Source organism: Schistocerca nitens, chromosome 7, assembly GCF_023898315.1.
Source record: "Schistocerca nitens isolate TAMUIC-IGC-003100 chromosome 7, iqSchNite1.1, whole genome shotgun sequence".
Taxonomy (NCBI): domain Eukaryota; kingdom Metazoa; phylum Arthropoda; class Insecta; order Orthoptera; family Acrididae; genus Schistocerca; species Schistocerca nitens.
The window spans coordinates 278,153,341-278,178,400 of record NC_064620.1 but is presented as its reverse complement, the minus strand read 5'-3'; the positions used below and the strand labels follow the sequence as shown (position 1 = coordinate 278,178,400).

Below are 25,060 nucleotides of genomic sequence, written 5' to 3'. Positions count from 1 at the left end.
GGTGGCCATTCATGTGAGTAGACATTTGGCTGCTTGTCATGCACACTTAGAAAGTGGACAGTAATTGGAGCAGGGCTGATATATAACATGGCTGCTTTCACACATTTCCCTTGAAGCCATGATACGCTATTTACTCCCAATGACCTCCTGATACCAAACACTCCACCTCTTTTGTAATCTTCCTAGCAAATCACATTTGTCCAACAATTATTTCACTTTCAAATCCCAAATCTAAAAAAAATCTGTGGTACTGCCATGGACACACGTATTGTGCCACCCTATGCCATAGGCCTCCTGGAGTAACCCGCCCTGTCTACATCTACATCTACATATATACTCCGCTAGCCACCAAGCGGTGTGTGGCGGAGGGCACAATACCCGCCAAAGTCATATCCCCCCCCCCTCTGTTCCACTCGTGGATTGCGCGAGGGAAAGTTGGCTGCCTGAACACCTCAGTACGAGCTCTTATGTCCCTTATCTTTGAATGATGATCATTAAGTTGGTGGTAATAATATATGCTCTACATCCTCGGTGAAGATTGGATTTCAGAATTTAGTGAACAGCCCCTTCTGTTTAGCGTGTCATCTATCTGCAAGTGTGTCCCACTTCAAAATTTCTATGAGATTTGTAATGCTCTTGCGATGACTAAATGTACCAGTCACGAATCTAGCCGCTCTTCTTTAGACCTTCTCAATCTCTTTCCAGACCCAACTGGTAAGGGTCCCATACAAAGCTATTTCCTTTGTTGAAGGACTGCATCGCTTCAGGATTCTACCAATGAACCGCAACCTAGAGTTCGCCTTACCCGTTACTTGTGTAATCTGATCATTCCATTTGAGATCATTTCAAATATTCACATGCAGATACTTGACTGATGTTACCACTTCCAAAGACTACTCATTTATTTTGTACTCATACATTAATGGGGATTTTTGCCTTGTTATACGCAGTAGGTTACACTTACTAATATTGAGAGATAACTGCCAATCATTACACCACGCATTTATTTTCTGCAAATCCTCATTGATTCGTTAACAACTTTCGTGTGATACTACTTTCCTGTAGACTACAGCATCATCGGCAAACAGTCTAAGGCCGCTGTCAATACCATCAACCACATTGTGTATGTAAATCGTAAAAAGCAGAGGACCTATTATGCTGCCCTGGGACACACCTGAAGTTACTCTTGTTTCTGTTAAAGTCACCCCCTTCAGGACGACATACTGCTCCCTGTCTGTTAGAAAACTTTATATCCAACCGCATATGTCATTGGACAGACCGTAAGCGTGCCCCTTTTGTAGCAAGCGACAGTGTGTAACTGAGTCGAATGCCTTTCCAAAGTCAAGAAATATGGCATCAACCTGGGAACCGGTATCTAGAGCCTGTTGTGTATCATGCACAAAGAGGGCCAGCTGTGTCTCGCATGACCGCTGTTTCCTAAAACTGCGCTGGTTTCTGCAGATGAGTTCCTCAGAGTCTAGAAATGTCATTATGTCTGAACACAAAATATGTTACATGATTCTACAACAAATCGATGTCAGTGAAATTGGCTGTTATTATGTGCATCCGATTTTCTACCCTTTTTATAGATTTCCATGACCTGGGCCTTCTTACAGTCCTGTGGAACTTTCCGCCATTTCAATGATCTCTGATAGATGATGGATAAGAATGGTGCTATATTTGTAGCGTAGTCAACATAAAATCTTATGGGGATACCGTCTGGGCCAGATGCCTTTCTGGTGTCTAAGGATCTTAACTGTTTTACAATCCCAGATACACTAAACACTATGTCAGCCATCCTTTCATTTGTTCAATAATTGAAAGGGGGAATGGTGCTGCAGACCTTTATCGTAAACGAGTTTTTTAAAGCTAGGTTTAGAATTTCAGTCTTCTGCTTATCATCATCAGTTACATTACCCGTACTGTCAGCAAGAGAAGGTATTGAATTATTTGTAGCATTCATAGATTTTATTTACGACCAAAATCTTTTTGAGTTATTTTTAGAATCCTCAGATAAAATGTTGCTTTCAAATTCGTTAAAAGAATCTCTCATTGCCCTTTTGACAGCTGCATTCATTTCGCATAATTTCTGTTTGTCAGCGGGTTGTCGGTGGGGCAGTGACTACTGTCCAGTCAACACCCAAAACCTCTCATCTGTTTCGAATTCATTGATGGCATCTTCAATATCTGGACTCACAGCAAGGATGACATTTGCTATTTCCTCCTTAACATCAGCGCTTACCCCCAAATTGACTTCACTTGGTCCTTCTCAGCTCATCGAGCCGCCTTCCTAGATATGAGTATCCATCTCTCAGATGGTTATTTTCTTATAGTGTGCACCAACGTCAGCATTACCTCCACTCTGACAGCTGCCTATCGAAAAGTCTCTTCCTTATAGCTTCGCCACCAGCGGATACCACATCTGCTGTGGAAAACACGAATTTTCAAAATATACTGATAACCTTACCAGAGCACTTACTGACAGACAGCATCCTACTCAGCTCATCCACAAACATATCTCCCAAGCCATCTCCTCCTCTGACACCAGTAAATGTGTTAACCAGTCACCGACCAGCACTGCTCTGATAACCCAGTCTCAACCTGGTATTGAAAAGCTCAGCTGCACCCACCAACAGGGCTTTAACTACATCTCATCATGTCCTAAGATGAGGGATATCCTAGCCACGTCACCCATGGTAGTCTTGTGTCATCTACCCAACGTACAGAATTATCTTGTCCATCCCTATTCCAATCTATTCCCAGTACTGTGCCCCAAGGATCATTACATTGTGGTTGGCCATGGTGCAAGACCTGTCCCAGACACCCACCCACCATCACCTACTGCGGTCTTGTCACAGTCATTTCCTACCCAATAAAAGGCAGGGTCTAATATAAAAGCTGCCATTTTATACATCAGCTATGCTGAAATTACCTTATGGCATGCTGTGTGGGGATGGCAGTCGACCAACTGTTTGCTCTCATGAATGTCCAGTGTCAATCTGCCGCAAACCATGAACTTGACCACTCATTTGTTGAACATGCTGCACACCGTAACTCAAATGACTGTAATAATAGCTTCCCTATGCAGGCCATTTGGATTCTCCCTTACAGCACAAGTTTCTCTGAACTACATGGAAGGGAAATGTCTCTTCATCATATCCTGCATTCATGCAGCCCCCCTGGCCAAAACTCACTAACCTGCTTCCACTCCCTCACCTTACCGTTACCCTTCTCTCTTCTGTCTACATCACTCCTTCAAGATCATTTCTCTCGCCACTCTTCCCTCCCCTCACTCCCATCTGGGCTTTCTCTCTACCCTCTTTCTCTTTCTCTCTACCCTCTTTCTCTTTCTCTCTCTCTCTATCTCTCTCCCCTGTCCTCTCCCTCGACCTCTTTCTCACCCATCCCTTTCCTACTCCTCTGCCTCCTCTCCCCCCTCCCTTTCTCCCACTTCATCTCCATGTTCTCTCTTTTTTCTCCTTCCCTTTCCCCGAATCTTCATATCCCTATTTCTCTTTTTGCTCTGCCCTCTGTACCCCTTTCATCTTGTTCTGGGGGTGCAGATTCATCTGTCCAAAGACCTGCCTCTTTCCTGCTACCCTCTTGTTGCATCGTTCCCTACCCCTCCCAACCCCCATCAGCTTAGGCTAGTGCTTTGTAACTGAGTATTAATAATCAGCTTCACTGTGACCACAAGGTTGCATGTTTTGGTGCCTGTGTAGTTGTGTACGTGAATGCGTGTACTTCTCCAGAAAAAAAGCGAGAGGTCAAAAGCTAGTGTGAATGTTGATCGAACAGTCCACGGGTGTAATGGTGGTTCATAGTGGTCAACGGCCATAATATTTCAGTGCTCAGACATGTCAACCCATGATCTGTTCCCTCCGTGGTCCACACTTGTAGCCAAGCATTGGCAGTTGCAGAGACACTACTGTCAGCGGCTGTGGAAGCATTGATGTAGATGCTCTGTCTGCCCTGGTTGCCAGATTGTTTTGTTTGCTGAGAGTCTTCTTAATTAAACTTGTTGCTGGTTCTCAAGCCTTGCAAAGATTATGGGTGCAATCTCAGTTGATGAGATTGTCCCTGATGCAAATTTCTATGGCCTCTCTAACACTGCTGTCTCTATATTTGCAAGTCTGTGCCAAGATCGTGATATGTTCATACTCCATCGCGTGATTCTTGGACAAACTGTGACCGCTGACTTGTTGGGATACATCAGTTGAGTGTGCCTGTGGAGTTCTCAGTGATAGTCTTCGACAGGGTGCACTGTCTGTCCAATATATGTCTTTCTACATTGACATGGAATCTGGTACAGCTGGCCTTCTGCAAACCAAGAGCATCTTTGACACTTCGCAGAAATGCTCTTCTTTTATTGGGCAGGCAAAAGACAGTTTTTGTTCAGTGCTTCTTCAAGATGCATCTGATTTTTCCCTATAGTGCACCAGTGTATGGTATAAAGGCAATTACTGCCTCATCCTCCATGATGTCTTCTGTCTCCACAGGCTGTACTGTTGTGGTAGGGTGGAGAGCATGCCTAATCTGCCATTCTTGGTATCCATGTTTTAAGAATACAGTTCTGAGGTGTTCCGGCTTCTGGGGCAGACTCTCTGTGTCTGAGATGGTGCACCCTCTTTGATGGTGCACCCCATGTACTAATGTGTTTTTAGCACCCATTGCTCTGTGAAGGATAATGGCAGCTGTCTGCTTGCAAATACAAGGCAGTGTGCATTTTCTTCTGTGACTTCCTTACACATTTGGACACCATACATCCAAACATCAAGTTTACTGTGGTGACTGAAGGAGAAGGGAGATTACCATTTGTGGACATCATGGTCAAAAGAAGAGCTGATGACACCCTAGACCATGGTGTGTATTGGAAGAAAACACACATTAACCTGTATTTGCAAACAGCTGCCACCACCCTTTGCAGAGGAAAGGGATGCTAGCAACAATAGTACACAGGGTGTGCACCATCTCAGACACAAAGAGTCTGCCCCAGGAGGTGGAACACCTCAGAATTGTATTCCATAAAAAAGGGTGCCCAGAATGACAGATTAGGCACACTCTCCACCCTACCACAACAGTACAAACTGTGGAGACAAAAGAAGTTGTGGAGGAAGAGGCAGCCACATCGCCTTTGTACCATACACTGTTGCACTATTGGGAAAAATCAGATGCTTGTTGAAGAAACATCGAGTAAAATGTGTTTTGCCTGCCCAATAAAACAAGAGCATTTCTAGGCAGCATCAAAGATGATCTCCATTTGTGAAAGGCCAACATATACCAGATTCCGTGTTAATGTTGAAAGACATATATTGGACAGACAGTGTGCACCCTCAAAGATCATTACCGATAAAACCAGAGGCACACTCGACTGATGTACCCCAAGAAATCAGCAGTCACAAAGAACTGCTGGTTCAAGAATCATACAGTGGGGTGTGAACATATCTATACCAAGGCATAGACTTCCAAATACTGGGACAGTGTCATTAGAGAGGCCAAAGAAATTCACATCAGGGATGATCTCATCAACCAAGCTTGCAGCTATAATCTTAGCAAGGCTAAGGAACCAGCACTGAGTTTAATTAAGAAGTCTCTCAGCAAACAAAACAGTCTAGTGAACAGGGCAGACAGAGCACCAAATAAATGCTACCACAGACGCCAATGGTAACATCTCTGTGACCGCCGATGTGCAGCCTTGAGCCCAGACCATGGCGGAAACAGCTCATGATGCTAGGGGATATAAGTCATCTGTGTTCGCTCAAGAGCTCAGTTTATCAGCACATGTGATGATGTTGACATGTCTGATTGCTGAAGTATTGTGTCCTTGGACACTATGAACTGGCAATACACTTGTGGACTGTTCATTCAACAAATATGCCAGGAGAAACTGAAGAATTATTGTGGATGTTGTTTCCTGTTATGTGTCTCTGTGCTCCATGCATTGGTCCACTGTTGGTGAATGGTTGCCTTTCCCTCATTTTACATATTGTTCTATCAGGAATTTCCATTATTGTTATTTATTGGTGTTATAAGCTTTGTACATTAAAGTTAACTAACCTGGATTCTCTTCAAACTGGACTCACCTCAAACCAGTTCCATTAACATAAAGACATGAATTACAATAAAAATCTCATGGAAAAGGCTGGGATAGTATGCGTGCATTGACCTGAAGAACAATGACCTTGGCTCTTTACAGCTTGTGACCAGATATTTGACCAGCCTCTGAGGTGTCACTCACTCTCCCCGTGATCAACTATTACATGATAAGAGAAAAGTACAATTTCTGTAGCGACATAACAAACACATATTTTGATGTCAATATTATGAAAAGGATGGACGGGGACTCACCATATAAAGGAGCAAAAAACTGCTAAGCATGTGAGCTTTCAGCCAAAAGGCCTTCCTCTAAAATATGTAACACACACACCTTCACCCAAGCACACATCACACACAAAAGGCCACCAAGGCTGGACCATTGTCCAGAGATAGTAGCCATGTGTGTTTGAATTGTGCTTGTGTGAATGTGTGTGCATTGTCTATCTTAAAAGAAAGTCTTTTGGTCAAAAGCTCATTTGTTTAGCAGTCATTTTGTTGTGCCTCTCTGTGACTCAACATTCCTCTATGTGGTGAGTAGCAGTCTGCCCTTTTCATAATATTGTCATACTGGATTTTCCATTCTTTGACATATTTTAATGTGTAATAAAACCAGTAAAATAGCTTGTACAGAAATTGGGATGGAGATTACAGGAAACAAGTGTCATTAACAGTTTCGTGACGCTACAGTTGATGCAAGTATGGATTTAGTGTTTCTGTTGGGATAAAATTGTTTAAAAGTGACTTATTTTATAAGAACTTGCATGCAGTTTTGTCATGGTAAAATTCATTGGCATATGATGGCAGATTGTGCACAGTGAAAACTGTTCAATCATCCTGCCAAATTTTAATAACATAACAATGAAAAGAATGTAAATAATGAATAATATAACAACATTATACTGCCAAATTTTACTCTTGTACCACGTTATTCAATGAAACACAGCACTTCAAGCAGTGTCAAAATTTTTGAAATGTGAATTTAAGAGGCTCCTACTCACAAAATATTGAAATTTTGCTGCCTAGAAATTTATATATCTTCCTTTGATCATTTAACAAACTTGCACACAAAATCTGAGCAAAATCTGAGATGACTGACTTGAGAACATTTCTGAAATAATACCACTTGACATGGATCACTCCTACTTGTTGTTTATGTTCACTTACATTATCACTCTCACTTTTGTGCCTTATGTTTACTGCTTGCTTCTGATGTTCTGTAACAGTTCTGTGGTCAGCTACTGTGTGCTTTGTATCATAAAAACAAAGCTTTTTATATTGTAACAGTATAATGAAAAGCATAGTTGCTACTCACCATATAGCGGAGATGCTGAGTAGCAGACAGGAACAACAAAAAGTCTGTCAGAAAGTGAGCTTTTGGCCAACAAGACCTTCATCCATAAAAGACAACACACACACACACACACACACACACACACACACACACACACACACACACACACACACACACACGACCACAGTCTCTAGCTGTTGAGGCCACACTGTGAATAGCAGCGTATCATTTAGGAGAGGCAACCGGGTGGTGGGGATAAGGAGGAGGCTGGGGTGGGGGGGCTGGGGGAGGGATAGCAGGATAGGAGGATAGGGATGAGGGACAGTAAAGTGCTGCTTGTGGGAACATACAGGGATGAGGTGTAGGTAGAGGATGTAGGGCAGCTAGGTGCAGTCGGGAGGTTAGGCAGAGGGCAGGGACCAGGAGGGGGGGGGGGGGGATTACTAAGAAAGGAAACAAAAAGACTGTGGGTGTTATGGTGGAATAGTGATCTGTGTTGTGTTGGAATGGGAACAGAGAAGGTGCTAGATGTTTGAGGTCAGTGACAGCTTGCTAGATGTTTGAGGTCAGTGACAGCCCATGAATAGATTATTGTGTAGATTCGATGGGCCGTGGAATACTACTGTGGTAGGTTATGGAAGGATAGTGGTTAGGACATCCCTCACTTCAGGGCATGAAGAGAGGTTGTCAAAACCTTGGTGGAGAATGTGATTCAGTTGCTCCAGTCCTGGGTGGTACTGAGTCATGAGGAGAATGCTCCTCTGTGGACAGACAGTGGGACTTCGGGAAGTGGTGGCTCACTGGAGAGCTGAGGCACAGAAGATTTATTTTTGTACAAGGTTGGGAGGGTAATTACGGTATCTGAAGGCCTCAGTCAGACCCTCGGTATATTTCAAGAGGGACTGCTCGTCACAGCAGATGAAACAGCCATGGGTGGCTATGCTGTATGGAAGGGACTTCTTGGTGTGGAATGGATGACAGCTGTTGAAGTAGAGGTATTGCTGGTGGTTGGTAGGTTTGATATGAATGAAAGTCCTGATGTAGCCATCTTTGAGGAGGAGGTCAAAATGAAGGAAGGTGGCTTGTTTGGTTGAGTAAGAACAGTGTAGAATGGGGGAGAAGGTGTTGAGGTTCTGGAGGAATGTGAAAAGGGCATCCTCACCCTGAATCCAGATCATGATGTCCTCAGTGAATCTGAGCCAGGTGAGGGGTTTGGGATTCTGGATGTTTAGGAAGGACTCCTCTAGATGGCCCATAAAGAGATTGATTGGCACCTCCCTTTACACTAACTATTGTTTTGAACCACAAGGATTACCTGGAAGAAGGACTCCGCCAGCTGTCATATTCATCCACTTACAGACCCTGGCACAGAAATCCAGTAGGATCTCCAGTCTCTCCTCAAATCCTTATGAACATCCCAGAACCTCTCCCCAGAGTCCTTCTCTCTCCTCACTTCTTCCATTCCCCAGACCTCTACCTTCTACATGCTTCCAGAAGTCCATAAACCCAACCACCTAGTATGCCCTATTGTGGTCAGTTACTGTGCAACCATTGAGAGAATCTGCTCTCGTAGACCAACACCTTCAGCCAATTACACGCATCCTACCCCCCCACCCCCCACCCCTATATAAAGGACACCAACTATTTCCTCTACCGACTCTCCACAGTTCCTGTTCCTTTACCACATGGTGCCCTACTCATCACTATTGACGTCACCTCCGTTTACACTAACAACCCTAATGTCCATGGTCTTGCTGCTATTGAACACTACTTTTCCCAACACCTGGATTCCGGACCTACAATATCCTTCCTACTTACCATGACCAACTATATCATCACCCATAATTAACCTCCTTTGAAGGCATTACCTACAAACAAGTCCAGGGTATGGTGATGGGCACCTGCATGACACCATCCTATGCCAATCTATTCATAGGCCATCTAGAGGGATCCTTCCTAAACACCCAGAATCCCGAACCCCTCACCTTGTTCAGATTCATTGATGACATAGTCGTGATCTGGGTTGAGGCTGATGACACCCTATGCACATTCCTTCAGAACCTCAACACCGTCTCCCCCATTGACTTCACCAGGTCCTACTCAACCCAACAAGCCACCTTCCTTGATGTTGACCTCTGCTTCAAAGATGGCTGTGTCAGTACCTTTGTCCATATCAAACATACTAATCACCAGCAATACCTTCACAGCTGTCACTCTTTCCATACTAAAAAGTTTCATCCACACAGCCTACCTACCCACGGGCTGTGGCATCTGCAGTGACAACTGGTTCCTCCCGAAATATACCTACGGCCTTCACAGGTCGTAATTACCCTCCCAGCCTTATACAAACACAGATTTCCCTTGCATTAGCTCTCCAGTCAGCCATCATCTCCTATTGTGACTCATTACCACCCAGGACTGGAGCAACTGAATCATATTCTTGGCCAGAGTTTTGACTACCTCATGTAGTGCACTGAAATGAGGAATATCCTGCCCACTATGCTTTCCACCCCTCCCACAGTGGTATTCCGGTGCCCATCGAACCTACACAATATCCTCATCCATCCCTACACAACTCCTGCTCCCAACTCCTTGCCTCATTGCTCATATCCCTGTAATAGACCTAGATGCAAGACCTGTCCCATAAATCCTCCCACTGCCACCTGCAACAGTCCGATCACAAGCATCACCTATCCCATCAAAGGCAGGGCTAGCTGTGAAACCAGTCATGCAATCTACAAGCTAAGTTGCAACCACTGTGCTGCATTCTACTTGGGTGTGACAGTCAACAAGCTTCAGCATCACACACGACTTTTAGTTTGATTATATCTTTACTACTAATTCTAATCGCAACCCACAAACTGTGGCCAAGAAGCAGCTAGACCACCCCATTGCTGAGCACACCATGCAACATGACAGTCTTTATTTCAGTGACTGCTATAGACTGTGCCAGCTGCAATCCTTCCTACCAACACCAGCTTTTCTGAATTGAGCAGGTGGGAACTCGTCCTGAAATATGTTTTGCGTTCCTGTAACCCTCATGGCCTCAACCCATGTTAGTCATTGTCCTTATCCATCTAGCCCCTTCCATGTTCCCCTTCCAGCACTATACAGCCCTCAATTCCACCAATACATCCACAGCTGTTTTACTTCTCTCGTTTTCTGCTACCTCCACTCCCCCTCCACCTCCTGGCCCTCTTTCTAGCTAGCTACCCTACCCTCTCTCTCCATCCCTGTGTGCTCCCACAAGCAGCACTTTACTGTCCCCCTTCCCCACCCCTACGTTCTCCTTACCCCCACCACCCGGTTGCCTCACCCATCGTGCACTGCTGCTTGCAGTGCGGCTTCAGCAGCCAGAGACTGTGGTCATGTGTGTGTGAGTGAGTTCCATTTGTGTGAGTGTGTGTGTGTCTATGTTATCTATTTCTGACAAAGGTCTTGTTGCCCAAAAGCTCACTTTCTGATAATCTTTTTCTTGTGCCTATCTGTGACTGAGCAACTATCATAATATTGTTACATTCCATCCTGGATTTTCGATTGTTTGCTTTTTGTACTGATTTGCTGTGGCAAATACATTTAAATAATTTAAAAAACCCAAGTAATAAACATGGTCTTTTCATTTCTTAGCTAAAACTTCTGTTACATGAAGTACAAATTTCACTATTACTATGCCAGTAGATCTACACTTATACATATAACATTCAGAGTATTGCTGGTATTCTTTTTTTGTATGACTGAGTATCCTACATACAACAGTTTTCAGTTGTAAGGTTGATGTATCCATAATTGCTTTATTATTAAAGGATTTGTCATGTCTTTACGTTTATAGATGGGTAGAACTTTACTTTTTTAAAGATATGTAGTAAAATACTCCTTTTATTTCTGAAATTGGAATAGTAGGCAGTGTCCTCCCAAGCCTGTCCAAACAACTTGGCATTAGTCTATATTCTGTCTAGTCACTCAGCATTTTTTCATTTTTGAGAATGTATTATTTTTGCCATCTCTAATTAATTTGGTGGTAACAAGAAGTATTCTATGGGGATGAGGGTACCAATAGTGATTTTCACTTTTGTCTTTTGTATGTTTACTTCTCTCCTCGCCCTACAATTCACAATCACTTTGTGGCCTGGCCAAGTAGCCTCCTTCAAAATGTTCCATCTTCGTCACCTTCTTCCCTTGCTCCAAGTATCTGAAGATGCTTGGCCACATAGTCTCTCCATCTAATTTTTGGTTTGTGTAGGTCTTTGTCCTTCTGAGCTCTTCTCCAGCATTTCTCTCAATCTCTTCATCCCACCTCTCTGCTACAGTTGTGGCCAGCCCATATCAGTCTCCTTGTCTTGACTTACGCAACAACGTGTAGTTCATTATATATCTTCGCTGTTCTCCTCCATCACAAATTGGTCCAAATGTCTTTCACAGGATTTTATTTTCAAAAGTTTTATATCCCTCTCTTGATACTTATCTACTCTCCATTTTTCTGTCTAACATAATAATACTGGTCTGATTGTATAGTTTTAGTTACCATTATGTTGGATTCTCTTGAAAAACATTTGGATGGCAATAATTTGTTGCGTGAATATGAAACTCTGGATGCCACTTTGATCCTGGCCTCTTTTTCTTGTTTCTCCTATTTTCTGTTGCTTACTACGCCGACTCCCGCCTCCCTGATATGTAAACTCATCTGCTTCTTCTGGTACATGGTTATTAAACTATTGGATTACCTTTCTTTTTATCTTGCGATTTTTTTTCTACATTCATGAATTTTGTTTTCTCGTCATTTACCTCTTATCCAACTTCCCTTGCTTTTTTAAACAGTTTTCTTGCCAGGATTTTCATGTTATCTAGATTTTCAGTGTGCAACTATATTTTTGTCACCAAATGATTATCAAGCTGAGAAAACAAACTGTGTTGTACGAGTATGATGATACACACCCCACACATACAGTTGGACAGATGCATGACTCCATGACTCTCTACTTGCAATATTAGCTCAATATTGTCATGAGGGCACATCATCAACCATATGCCTTCATGTCCAGGAAGTAAATACTGCAAGATCGAATTTAACACAAACCTTCAGTCTAAATTACCTAATCATTGACAAGTTACACAGATTTAAAGAAAATGGTAATAAAAATGATGGTAAAATGGGTTTTATTCTTTCTAATAATTTACCGTAGCCAGCACCAAAAGATTTAGATTGAATGAGTTGATAAGTTATTAAATTAGTAAAATAAAATACACACATAATTAAAATGGTGGGCCTACAAATATGCATTTAAGCATGAAATAAAATAAAAATGATAATCAATTGCAGTGAAGATTGCATTTTCCTGTATTTAAGTGGTAAAAGATTCCCAAAAGTTAATAAACATCACTGGATCATGAAAAACATAGTCCCATTCCAAAGAACTATTCACAAAATAATCACCAGCTTACAGATAAAAAAGTTCAGTACATCTATAAACATATCAAAACTCATGAAATCATGAGAAGATTTCAGCAGACTAGCCAGCAATTGTTCTAAGTAGGAACAAATGTTAAAGTGTTTGTGAGGCCACTTTCTGAACAAAATCTGTCACTTTAGAACTTCTAAATCATGCAACACCTCTCTAACATTCAAGTTACCTCACCAAACATCTGGCACAGAATTACCGAGCGACTCAAAATGACCAGAAGTGGTCATTCACATGCCTTTATAAGCCATCAATGAGTCTGCCAACATACACAAAATACGTGAAGTGGACCACCATTTAAAATTTACGCAATTCACATATATGTGAAAAGAAGCATCCTTCTCTTCTGGTCCCTGTCAGAGCACACACAATGTCCCATGTCTAATAGCTTATGGGCATCTAATTAAAACGTGAAATTTGTGCACATGTGCTCAGTATAACTGACAAAGAAATAATTGTTAATGTATGATAAACAGTAGACATGACCTACTCAATAGAAGTGTCTCTTTGCACTATATTCAGAGTACTACTGTCAAGTGATGAATGTCTTTATTATAATTTGAATTAACATTTTGTTAAGTAAATGAGAAATCATCTAATAAACTATACATGTGATATGTGGTTACATAGAAACAGGTATAAGGAATATTATGCTGCACTGACTTTCTGTATAAGTATGGAGAATGTCAACAATATAGGGAAAGATAGATTGCTACTTACCAGAAAGATGGCATGTTAAGTCAGAGACAGGAACAATTAAAAGATACATATACTGTACATCAGTTTTCGGCCAAAGCCTTCATCAGGAAAAGAAAGAAACACACATAATTCACCCCCCATAAGCCAGCACACCTCATGCACACATGACCACCTTCTCCGGCAGCTTGGACCACAGTGGAAATTTTATAAATTCCACTCTGTTTTAAGGGAATTTATAAAATACCCGGCAGTCTGTGCAAATTATTTCTAAGTCAGTAAGATAGGGCTGTAACTATTAGTATGGTTGAGCATGAAATGAGTTGTAGACTGAAAAAGAAAGATTCTACCTTTGCTGCCCACAGGCAGAAAACTAACATTACTTGAAATTCTGGGCATTAATAAACACCAATCAAAGAATCCTGACCTGGTTCTTAATGACCAAACACAGTTCCATTACTCACCCTAATTAAAGTAGCAGCTAGTTATTATTTCTCTCACCATTAGATAATAAGCTTGTTATAACTGTTTCACACCCACATTCCACAGAAGTCTTTCTTCCCCTCCCTTTATTCGGTCTGTTCATTAGACACACCAATCTGTCCATAAGTCATAGTAGCCTGTGTCATTATTCACTTGTAGAGCATTTTTGGTTTATACATTTGCATAGTTTTAATATCTGAATACACTGTAATATAAGATTTATTTATAATATTACATTATGCTTGTGTTTTGTATTGATATATTCATAAAATACACATATCTTTGTACAGCTACAAATTCTCATTGAAGTTGTGTGGACTATTTGTTTGGTATTAAGTTATTGGATGATGGCCTAGGAAGCCAAAAGCCAGTTCATAATGCACTAAAAAGTAAACATTGTTGTGGAGCATTAATACTTTGATATGTCTATGTTCCTCCAAGAAGTTAAGAAATCTTCCATAAATATTTCCTATTTTTATTTTCACAGTACTTTTTGAGCTTTCCAGTGGAACATTTACAAGATTTATACTCTTCTTTGGTGTTCTAAACTTCTCTCTTAAAATCAAGAAACAACACTGTTAAATATCTGATCAATGGTGTATTGATTCTTTGTAAATCCTACTTAAATCTCATCTATTACCTCTTTTAAATATGGTTCCAATCTTTTCTGAATAATCTAGGAGAACACTTTGTAGTTTGTGCTAATTAATGAGATGCCTCTGTAATTTCTGCATTCTTGTTTTTCTCCCTTTTTATGGACTAGTACTGTGATCACTTCTTTCCACTCAGCTGGAAGTCTTTCTTCATTCCAAAAGTGGTCTCAGGTTTGTGTATTTGTTTTGCCAGTGTATTTCTTCCCATTTTAAGCAGTTCAGCTCTTATTATGTCTCTCCTGGAGCTTTGTGTTTTTTAGTATTTTGATTGTATCTGCTACCTCTTCCATTGTCAGTGGTGCAACTAAGGCAACTACATTCTGATATTTATGTTGTTCCTCGAGTTCTGTACTTCCATCTTCAACATTCAAATGTTCCTCAAAATATTCCTTTCAGACTTCCATACCTTTTGCTTTTTCTGAAAATGTATTACCATTTTTATGTTTAATGCCATACATCTGCAGTACATATCCTTTTCTGAAAAACATAATTGATCTGTAAAACGTGTCACATTCCCTGTGCTTTTTTTTTTTTTTAGTTCTGCTTTTTTAATTAGATTTTCCACTTATTCTCCTCTTTTTTTTTTGTCTGAGAAAATGGTTGGTTTTCTGTATTAGCATTTTCATATGCTGCTTTGCTTTCATTGGAATTTTCATGAAGGTTTTTTTCCTTCAGTACTTCTCTTCGTTTAAGATTTTACTTGCGTTCTTCTGAGAACCATAGATTTTTCTTCCTTCTTTTTCCTTTCCCATGCACTTTTACTGCTGCTTCTTCCATGTTTGTTTTATCATTTCCCATGGGCCTTCATTGTCAAGACTGTGCTCCATTTTATAGACTCAAATCTGTTTTGGAGCTTATTGATAAATTCCCTTGCCTTGCCATTATCTCTCAAATTGTGTCAATATTCTGTTCTTTTATGCTTTTTCCTCAACTTTTTTTAACTGTCTTTTTCACAATATTGCTTTATTAAGAAACATGTTCAGTAAAGCTAACTGTCTTGTAAGGTTATATCTTTCTTGGGCAGCTCAGAACTGAAGCAAGAGTTGGATGATGTGAATTCTTTACACTGAACCTATTTCATTTCAGGTTATTTTATAAGTTTTAATACAGTTCTGAAACTTGTATTTTGTGGTGTATGAAAATTGAAAATTGGTGTACACCTGTTTTATAATCATGTTTCTTCACTGATCAGCCAGAACATTATGACCATCTACCTAATAGCCAGAATGTCCAACTTTGGCACTGATAATAGCAGCAACACATCATGGCATGGAAACAGTGAGGCCTTGGTAGGTTGCTGGAGAGAGTTAGCACCACGTCTGCTCATACATGTCACCTAATTCTCATAAATTCCTGGGAGGGAGACAATTAGCCCAAGTGTCACATTCAGTTACATCCCAGATGTGTTCAAATGGGTTCAGATCTGACAAGTAGGAGGACCAGCACATCAGCTGGAACTTGCCGCAGTGTTCCTTGAACCACTCCCATCACACTCCTGGCCTTGGGACATGATGCATTATCTTGTTGAAAAAATTCACTGTCGTTGAGAAACACGATTATCATGAAGGAGTGTATGTGGTCTGCAACCAGTATGCAATATTCCTTGGCCATCATAGTGCCTTGCACAAGCTCCACTGGGCTCATGGATGCCCATTTGAATGTTCCCAGAGCATAATAGAGCCACTACCAGCTTGCCTCCGTTTCACAGTACAGTTGTCAGGAGTTATACTCCTGAATGACAATGGATTCATGCCCTCCCATCGGCATGATGAAGAAGGAATTGGGATTCATCAGATCGTGCAATGTGCTGCCACTGTGCCAACATCCAGTGCCAGTGGTCACTTGACCATTTCAGTCGTAGTTGCTGATGTCATGGTGTTAACATTGGCACATACATAGGTGGTCGGCTGTGGAAGCCCGTCTTTAGGAGTGTTCAGTGCACTGTGTGTTCAGACACACTTGTACTCTGCTCAACATTAAAGTCTGATGTTATATCTACCAAAGTTAACTGCCTGTTCTGTTTTACCAGTTTGCAGCCTACAATGTGCTACATCTATAATGAGGGGTAGCTGCCCAACCTCATTATGTCTGAATGTGGTTTCACCTTGGTTTCGCCACTTGCTGAAGACACTCACCACAGCACTCCTCAAACACTCCACAAGTCATGCAGTTTCTAAAATTCCCATGCCGAGCCTCTGGGCTACCACAGTTTGTCCTTGGTTAAATTAAAATAGATTGGATGCCTTCCCCAGTCTAAACATGGACAGCACGCTCACTGCCCATCTGTCTGACTAGCAGTCATTCCTTGCCAAGTGACTCTGTTATCACCTCAGTGGGTTTATATTGATAGTAGTTTGATGGTAATGATGTTCTGGCTGATCAGTGTATAGGAATACAGAAAGTGAGTTATTTGAAGTAACTGAAAATCTTTATGTACTTTCTTTCTGAAAATTTAAAATGTACTGGGAAATGCATTTCATATAACATAAATAGTATAATTTTTATATCATCCGGTGTTCTAATTTTAAACCTATGCCATTCTTATATCTTCAGTGATTTCGATCAGGATTCACCAGATTTCACACTTGATGTGATAATGGAATTGAAATTTCAGAACTATGCAGAGCATATAAACGAAATTTCAAATGCAGCTGCAATGGAATTATCAATTGAAACTGTAAGTGCTATAATTTTTTATGACGCTTTTGATACTTCAGTTTACTGGGTTTCACAGCAGTGCATAATACAAATAATACATACAAAATAATACATAAGACAATGGAATACAATGTGAAATTTCTGCAGGGCCTGAAACAAATAACTGAGATATGGAGGACTATGGAATTGGATATGGTACCTCACAAAGACAAAGGAGTTTTCAGACTGAAGAGTATTGATGAAGTTGGTCAGGCACTAGAGGAGAATCAGGTCGCATTATCAGCAATGAAATCAACTAGGTATATAACTCAATTTACTGTTATTTTTAAGTAATAGATAAAATTATATTCTTATTAGTGTGTGTGTGCTCATGTATGTGCACACACATTGTGCAAATTTATATATATATATATATATATATATATATATATATATATATATATAATAGAGGGAAACATTCCACGTGGGAAAAATGTATCTAAAAACAAAGATGATGTGACTTGCCAAACGAAAGCGCTGGCAGGTCGATAGACACACAAACAAACACAAACATACACACAAAATTCAAGCTTTTGCAACAAACTGTTGCCTCATCAGGAAAGAGGGAAGGAGAGGGAAAGACGAAAGGATGTGGGTTTAAGGGAGAGGGTAAGGAGTCATTCCAATCCCGGGAGCGGAAAGACTTACCTTAGGGGGAAAAAAGGACGGGTATACACTCACACACACACACACATATCCATCCACACATATACAGACACAAGCAGACATATTTAAAGCCCTGACAAAACTCTACCATCTAGTGAGCAAGATGTATGAGGCAGGTGAAATACCCTCAGACTTCACGAAGAATATAATAATTCCAATCCCAAAAAAAGCAGGTGTTGACAGATGTGAAAATTACTGAACTATCAGTTTAAAAAGCCACGGCTGCAAAATACTAACGCGAATTCTTTACAGACGTATGGAAAAACTGGTAGAAGCCGACACTCAGGGAAGATCAGTTTGGATTCTGTAGAAATGTTGGAACACGTGAGGCAATAATGACCCTACGACTTATCTTAGAAAATAGATTAAGGACAGGCAAACTTACGTTTCTAGCATGTGTAGACTTAGAGAAAGCTTTTGACAATGTTAACTGGAATACTCTCTTTCAAATTCTGAAGGCGGCAGGGGTCAAATACAGGGAGCAAAAGGCTACTTACAATTTAAGTGACATAACATTCTGACTACTGTCATATTAAATTGTATTCACTGGAAATGTTCCTCTATAAAGCCCATTTACAATTTGTACAGAAACCAGATGGCTGTTATAAGAGTCAATGGGCACGAAAGGCAAGCAGTGGTTGGGAAGGGAGTGAGACAGGGTTGTAGCCTCTCCCTGATGTTATTCAATCTGTATATTGAGCAAGCAGTAAAGGAAACAAAAGAAAAATTCAGAGTAGGTATCAAAATCCATGGAGAAGAAATAAAAACATTGAGGTTCGCCAATGACATTGTAATTCTATCAGAGACAGCAAAGGACCTGGAAGAGCAGCTGAATGGAATGGACAGTGTCTTGAAAGGAGGATGTAAGATGAACACCAACAAAAGCAAAATGAGGATAATGGAATGTAGTCGAATTTAATCGGGTGATGCTGAGGGTATTACATTAGGAAATAAGACCCTTAAAGTAGTAAATGAGATTTGCTATTTGGGGAGCAAAATAACTGATGATGGTCAAAGTAGAGAGGATATCAAATGTAGACTGGCAATGGCAAGGAAAGAGTTTCTGAAGAAGAAAAATTTGTTAACATCAAGTATAGCTTTATGTGTCAGGAAGTCGTTTCTGAAAGTATTTGTACGAAGTGTGGCCATGTATAGAAATGAAATGTGGACGACGAATAGTTTGGACAAGAAGAGAATAGAAGATTTTGAAATGTGGTGCTACAGAAGAATGCTGAAGATTAGATGGGTAGATCACATAACTAATGAAGAGGTATTGAATAGAATTGGGGAGAAGAGAAATTTGTGGCACAACTTGACTAGAAGGAGGGATCGGTTGGTAGGACATGTTCAGAGGCATCAAGGTATCGCCAATTTAGTATTGGAGGACAGCGTGGAGGGTAAAAATCGTAGACGGAGATCAAGAGATGAATACACTAAATAGATTCAGAAGTATGTGGATTTCAGTAGGTACTGGGATATGAAGAAGCTTGCACAGGATAGAGTAGCATGGAGAGCTGCATCAAACCAGTCTCTGGACTGAAGACCACAACAACAACAACAACATACTTTGTCTCCTTTGTGTGCATTTTAACATGAACTTACTTTCATATTGTTGAGATCTACACACTCCTGTTATGAGCTTCTTCTTCTCATGCCGCAAAACTTATTCTTTGTGACCGTGTCGGTAATCTAATTTTCATTTATCGGACTTCTTCACCATTTGCAGGCAGCAGGAGGTGACATGACCTTTTCGTGGTGTGCGGAAGAAAATAAAAAGACCATATATTTTTGCACCGAGAAAAATTATTATACAGATACCGTGAAAGCAACTCGTTGTCGGCTGATACTCGTATCTGAGTTTTCATTTCTCTCCTGAGATTTCCTTTGTCACGGTTCAGGCGTGGAAGTGTTGTTGATGGCTTAGGAATCCAATCCTAGCGTGGAACAGGCGGCCACAGATAATTACAGCTGATGGAAGGTGGTGGACGTGGCTGAGCGTGGAGGAGTTTATGTCTCCGGCATTTGTCATTCTCCATTCTTCGACGTTCCAGCTCAAAGTTTTGATGAGCATTTGATGTAACTGAGCACCAGCAACTTTGATCTTCTGCTATTGTGGACCAGTTACCCGGATCGATGTTCAAGTTTTTCAAATTTTTCTTGTACTGATCCTTATAACGGTTGAGAGGGGCACCTCGTGGCCTTTTACCTGTGCTCATTTCGCTGTACAGCATTTTTAGTGGAAGTCTGTCATTTTTCATCCGCTGGACATGTCTGACCCATCTGAGTTGATGCCCAATGATAAGAGCTTCTTTGCTATACATTTTTGCTTTCTCAAGAACAGCCATGTTGGACATGAAGTCATCCCATTTCAGGTTCATGATATATCTTAGCTTCTGTTGGTTGAAGCATTCTAGTTTCTTCAGATCACAGCAATATAACGTCCAGGTTTCGCAGACATATAGCAGAGTGAGCAGAGTGGAAATGACTACAGCTTTGTACACCATCAGTTTGGTGTACAGTGTTAGGTCTTTATTCAGGAAGACGTCCAATTGCTACATGGGCAGCACGTAATCTATTCTCCACATCTTTTCCAGATGAGCAGTTAGATGACAGTATGCTTCCTAGGTAGAGGAAATGGTCCACTTGTTCCAAGGGTATATCATAAATGGATATGCTGAAATCAGGAATGGAGGAGCCAGGAGTTGGCTGCACCATCACCTTTGTCTTTGGAATATTGATGGAGAGACCAAATCGTTTGTACGCCGTGCTGAAGGAATCAACTGACAGCTGCAACTCTGCAGGTGAATGAGCTGGAGAAGCATTGTCGCCGGCCGCGGTGGTCGATCGGTTCTAGGTGCTTCAGTCCGGAATCGCGCGACTGCTACGGTCACAGGTTCGAGTCCTGCCTCGGGCATGGATGTGTGTGATGTCCTTAGGTTAGTTAGGTTTAAGTAGTTCTAAGTTCTAGGGGACTGATGACCTCAGATGTTAAGTCCCATAGTGCTCAGAGCCATTTGAACCATTTGAAGCATTGTCATCAGCATACTGGAGCTCTGTCACACGAGTGGTACTGGTGAACCTTTGTGAATGGAGTCTGGACTGGTTGAATAATCCTCCATCGAACCTGTACTTTAGTTCTATTCCTGCATTGTTTACGGATGTCTCGTAAAGCATAGCTGCCAGATACAATGCAAATAATGTTGGTGCAAGAACGCATCCTTGTTTAAGCCCACTTGTTATTGGGAATTCACCAGTTGTTTCATTCTGGCAGAGGACCTGTCCAGTCATATCATCGTGGAGAGCTTCGATCAAGTCAACAAAATGTTCAGGGCAGCCGAAGCATTTTAAGACCATCCACATGGCCTCTCTGGGAACTGCATCAAAGGCCTTTTCTAGATCATAGAAAATAAGTAGTAAAGGCTTTTGCTGTTCTCTGCACTTCTCCTGTAGTTGTTGTGCACAGAAAATCATGTCAATTGTCCCTCTTGAAGGTCGAAACCCGTATTGAGACTCAGGTAGTATAGCCTCTGAAAGTGTCTGGAGGTGAATTAAAAGCATTCTTGCAAAAATTTTGCCAGTGACAGAGAGTAGAGATATTCCCTGGTAGTTACCACAGACGCTTCTGTCACCCTTCTTGAAGATGGTGACAATTGTGGAGTTCTTCAAGTCAACTGGTACCTTGCGGGTTTCCCACATTAATTGGTAAGTGAGAAGAGTCTAGTTTTTAGAGGCAAGCCGCCACCCTCAATAAGCTCCATCGGGATGCTGTCAGGTCCAGGAGCCTTCCCAGGTTTCACACTCTTGAGTGCCTTGCAAAATTCTTGAAAAGTTGGAGGATCAGCCATCCAGGGTTGTGGAGGGTGCTGTGGGACATTTTTAAGAAAATCTCCTGCGGCAGTAGAAGGGCGGTTTAACAGTGAGCTGAAGTGCTTTTTCCAACGATTTAAGATGTCCTGACTTTCAGTAAGAATGGTGGAGTTGTCAGCAGCTTTCAGTGTTCCTGATAAGGAGCAGATAGATCCCTACAGCTCTTTAATACCAGCTTAGAAGCCAAGCAGGTTCCTTGCATCGGAAAGATTTTGGAGTTCTGTGGCTTTCCGTTGCCACCATTTGTTCTTGATTGCTTGTATTTCACTTTGACATTTCTGCTTGAGTTCTTGAAATTGTGCTTTCTTTTCTGCACAGGACTGATCTTGAGCAAGGGATAGGTAAGCATCCCACTTTGCATTGGTGATGGCTTGGATTTCTCCATGGTTGTCACCAAACCAGTCACTTCTTTTCTGTGCAGTAAAAAACCAACAACATTCTCAGCAGTTTCTTTGATGATGTTCTTTAATGTGGTCCATTCTTGTTCGACATCATATGTGGTTGCTGGAGCTTTGTTAAGTTGTTCAGACAGCATGTCTTGGAAGTGTGGGCGAACGTTTTTGTTGTTTAGGTTGCTTATGTTGAATTTTCTGCGTGGTGGGTTTGAAAAGTGGGATCGTGGCTTGCGATACTTTGGTACTCTCAAACGGCTGACTAAAAGTCTATGGTCAGTCCAGCACTCATCGATGTTTAGTGCTCCTTTTGTGATGAGAATGTCTTTCTTGTCACGCTGTCGAGTAATAATGTAGTCTATAAGATGCCAATGTTTGGAGCTTGTGTGCATCCTTGTGGTCTTATAGCGTTTAGGCAAGCGGAATTGGGTACTGGAGATGTAAAGCTCGTGCTCAGCACATAGACCAAGAAGTAACAACCCATATGCATTGCAGTTTCCGACCCCTTGTTTACCCATGACGTCTCTCCAAAAACGGTTGTCCCTTCCCATTCTGGCATTGAAATCATCAAGTAAAATTAATTTATCTCTAATGGGTATCTTAGAGAGAGTACTGTTCAGTTGGTGGTAAAACTGATTCTTTGTGTCTTCATCACTGTCTAAAGTAGGAGCATATGCGGAGACGAAGGTGATGAAACTGTCTGAACCAATGGGTACTCTAAGATTCATCAGTCTTTCATTAATTGAGGCAGGTGTAAGTCGAAGATCTTTCACTATTTTCATTTTTACGGCAAATCCTGCACCATGGATGCGTGGTTCTCCTGCATCCTTTCCCTTCCAGAAGATGGTGTACCCTGAATGTACCTCACTAATGTGTCCCTCACCTGAGAGTCTTGTCTCACTCAAGGCATGAAAGCTACTACATACATCTCATATCTAAACATGTCCTCTCTCCACTAAAACTCAAGACATAAAATAACAAAAAATTGAATGATGTCTTTATTATTTGTTCTCGCCTTCTGGCGTAGCAAAATACATCTTTTGCGGGCACTTGCAGTGGTTATCCTTGGCTTTTCCGACGAGCCAATACAACATGTTAGTGTGTGCATGTGCATGCATGTACTTACGCATTGCACTCTGATAGTAAACACAAATTTGGAAATTAAAGTACAGTGCTAATATCTTTTGTTTTTTATACTTGAGTGATGTTTAACACTTGAAGAATGGTTATCTTACTACACATAATGTTGTGTATTTTGCACCTGATATTTTGCCTTAGCATAACTTGTTTTCCTCTCCCTCATCACATTGATAGTATCATACATTACCAACATTCACCATAAACACAATGTATTTTCAAAGGACGGGACTGGCCAGAGAACTACGTAAAATTACCATTACATTTTTCAATCTGCAGCCAACAATGAGCTACTGACTGCAATCAAGAAATCACAGATAAAACGCATTCCAAGGCTTCAAGCTCGAAAATAGTAAAGGGAGATCAAGCACAAGTATGGTGCATTTAATTTTGGGCAACAATAATGAATTAAAAATTAAAAATCTGCAAGGAAATGGAGTAGGGACAGCAGCAGGTGAACTGCATGAACTAAGTGCAGTGCAAATTCTGGGATGAATTTGGATTGACTAATTAAAACAGCACAAGTTGATTACCTTTTTAATGGTTTGTTAGTGCTATGATGTGCAATGTTATTTGAAAGTTAACAGTCACAGACATTATGTATAAGAATATATAGTTATGGTTAAATAAGGAATAAATGTTCATGTGATGGCAGAAGAAAAGAAAGCTAACATAATTTATTGGTAGGATACCCTTAGTCCTTTCTCAGAAAGCACTGCTTTATTTAAACACCAGGTTGGGCAGCAGTATGGAGACTGAGGAAACTGTGAGTTTAGTAATAAGTAATAAAATTTACTAAAAAGTTTAACCATGAAATGTAAAGCACTGTGAAATATCGTAACTGTGATCTACTGTAAGATTAATCAATTTATATCTTCACCACTTTGATGTTTTGGGTGGATCTTCAGTGTGTTCCTGCCTTCAACTAGCATACTCACATAATACACAAGTTACAATAATTCTTTTGCCACGAATATGATGTTTCTCAATATTTTATTGGAATGAATCACACAGTTAACAATGGGTTTTCCAGTGATTCTCAATTTGCTGGTTCCCAGAAACGTCATATATATGTATAGGCTTGAAATGAATGCCAATATGGCACCTCACAACTCTGTACTGAAGGGAGGCGGTGTGCACGGGATGTAGGTGGCATTGTGCCATCTCATTGGTCAACGCTCAGACGCACACTTGGAATATCTGACATGCTAGATATTGCTCTGCACATTTGGAAAGACTCTCGAATGTGCTATTCCATGCTATGACGTCAGATACTTGGCTTGCTCAACCCTCAACTTTTGGTTGCACGGTCCGTGTGCTGACAGCTTAAGGTTATTGGTATATTTTGAAAACTCCACTGCAGATGCAGCATTGATGTGTGATAAGGCTGTAATTAAGAGACTTTTTAACATGCAATGGGTGACGGATGTCAAAGTGGAGGTGCTGTTGAGGTTAGGGATGCATTATAAAAAAAGATGTGTTTGTGGATATCGACATTGAGGAAGGTGGCTTGATGAATTGAGAAGTTCCAGATAAAGAGAATTTGGAATAACTGCCACAGTTATGCAGGAAAGAGCAAAGGTTTTCCTTGCCACGAGTCCAGATCATGAAAATGTCATTAGTAAA

The 25,060-nt window shown here is 41.0% G+C and overlaps 1 protein-coding gene across 1 annotated transcript in view; it reads left to right on the top strand.

Moving 5' to 3' along the window:
- LOC126195572 (dynein axonemal heavy chain 2) overlaps positions 1-25,060 on the top strand; it is a 957,657-nt gene that overhangs the window by 250,844 nt on the left and 681,753 nt on the right. The window contains 2 exon segments of the mRNA XM_049934198.1: positions 17,229-17,352; positions 17,481-17,632. Coding sequence (XP_049790155.1) covers positions 17,229-17,352; positions 17,481-17,632 — 276 coding nt within the window.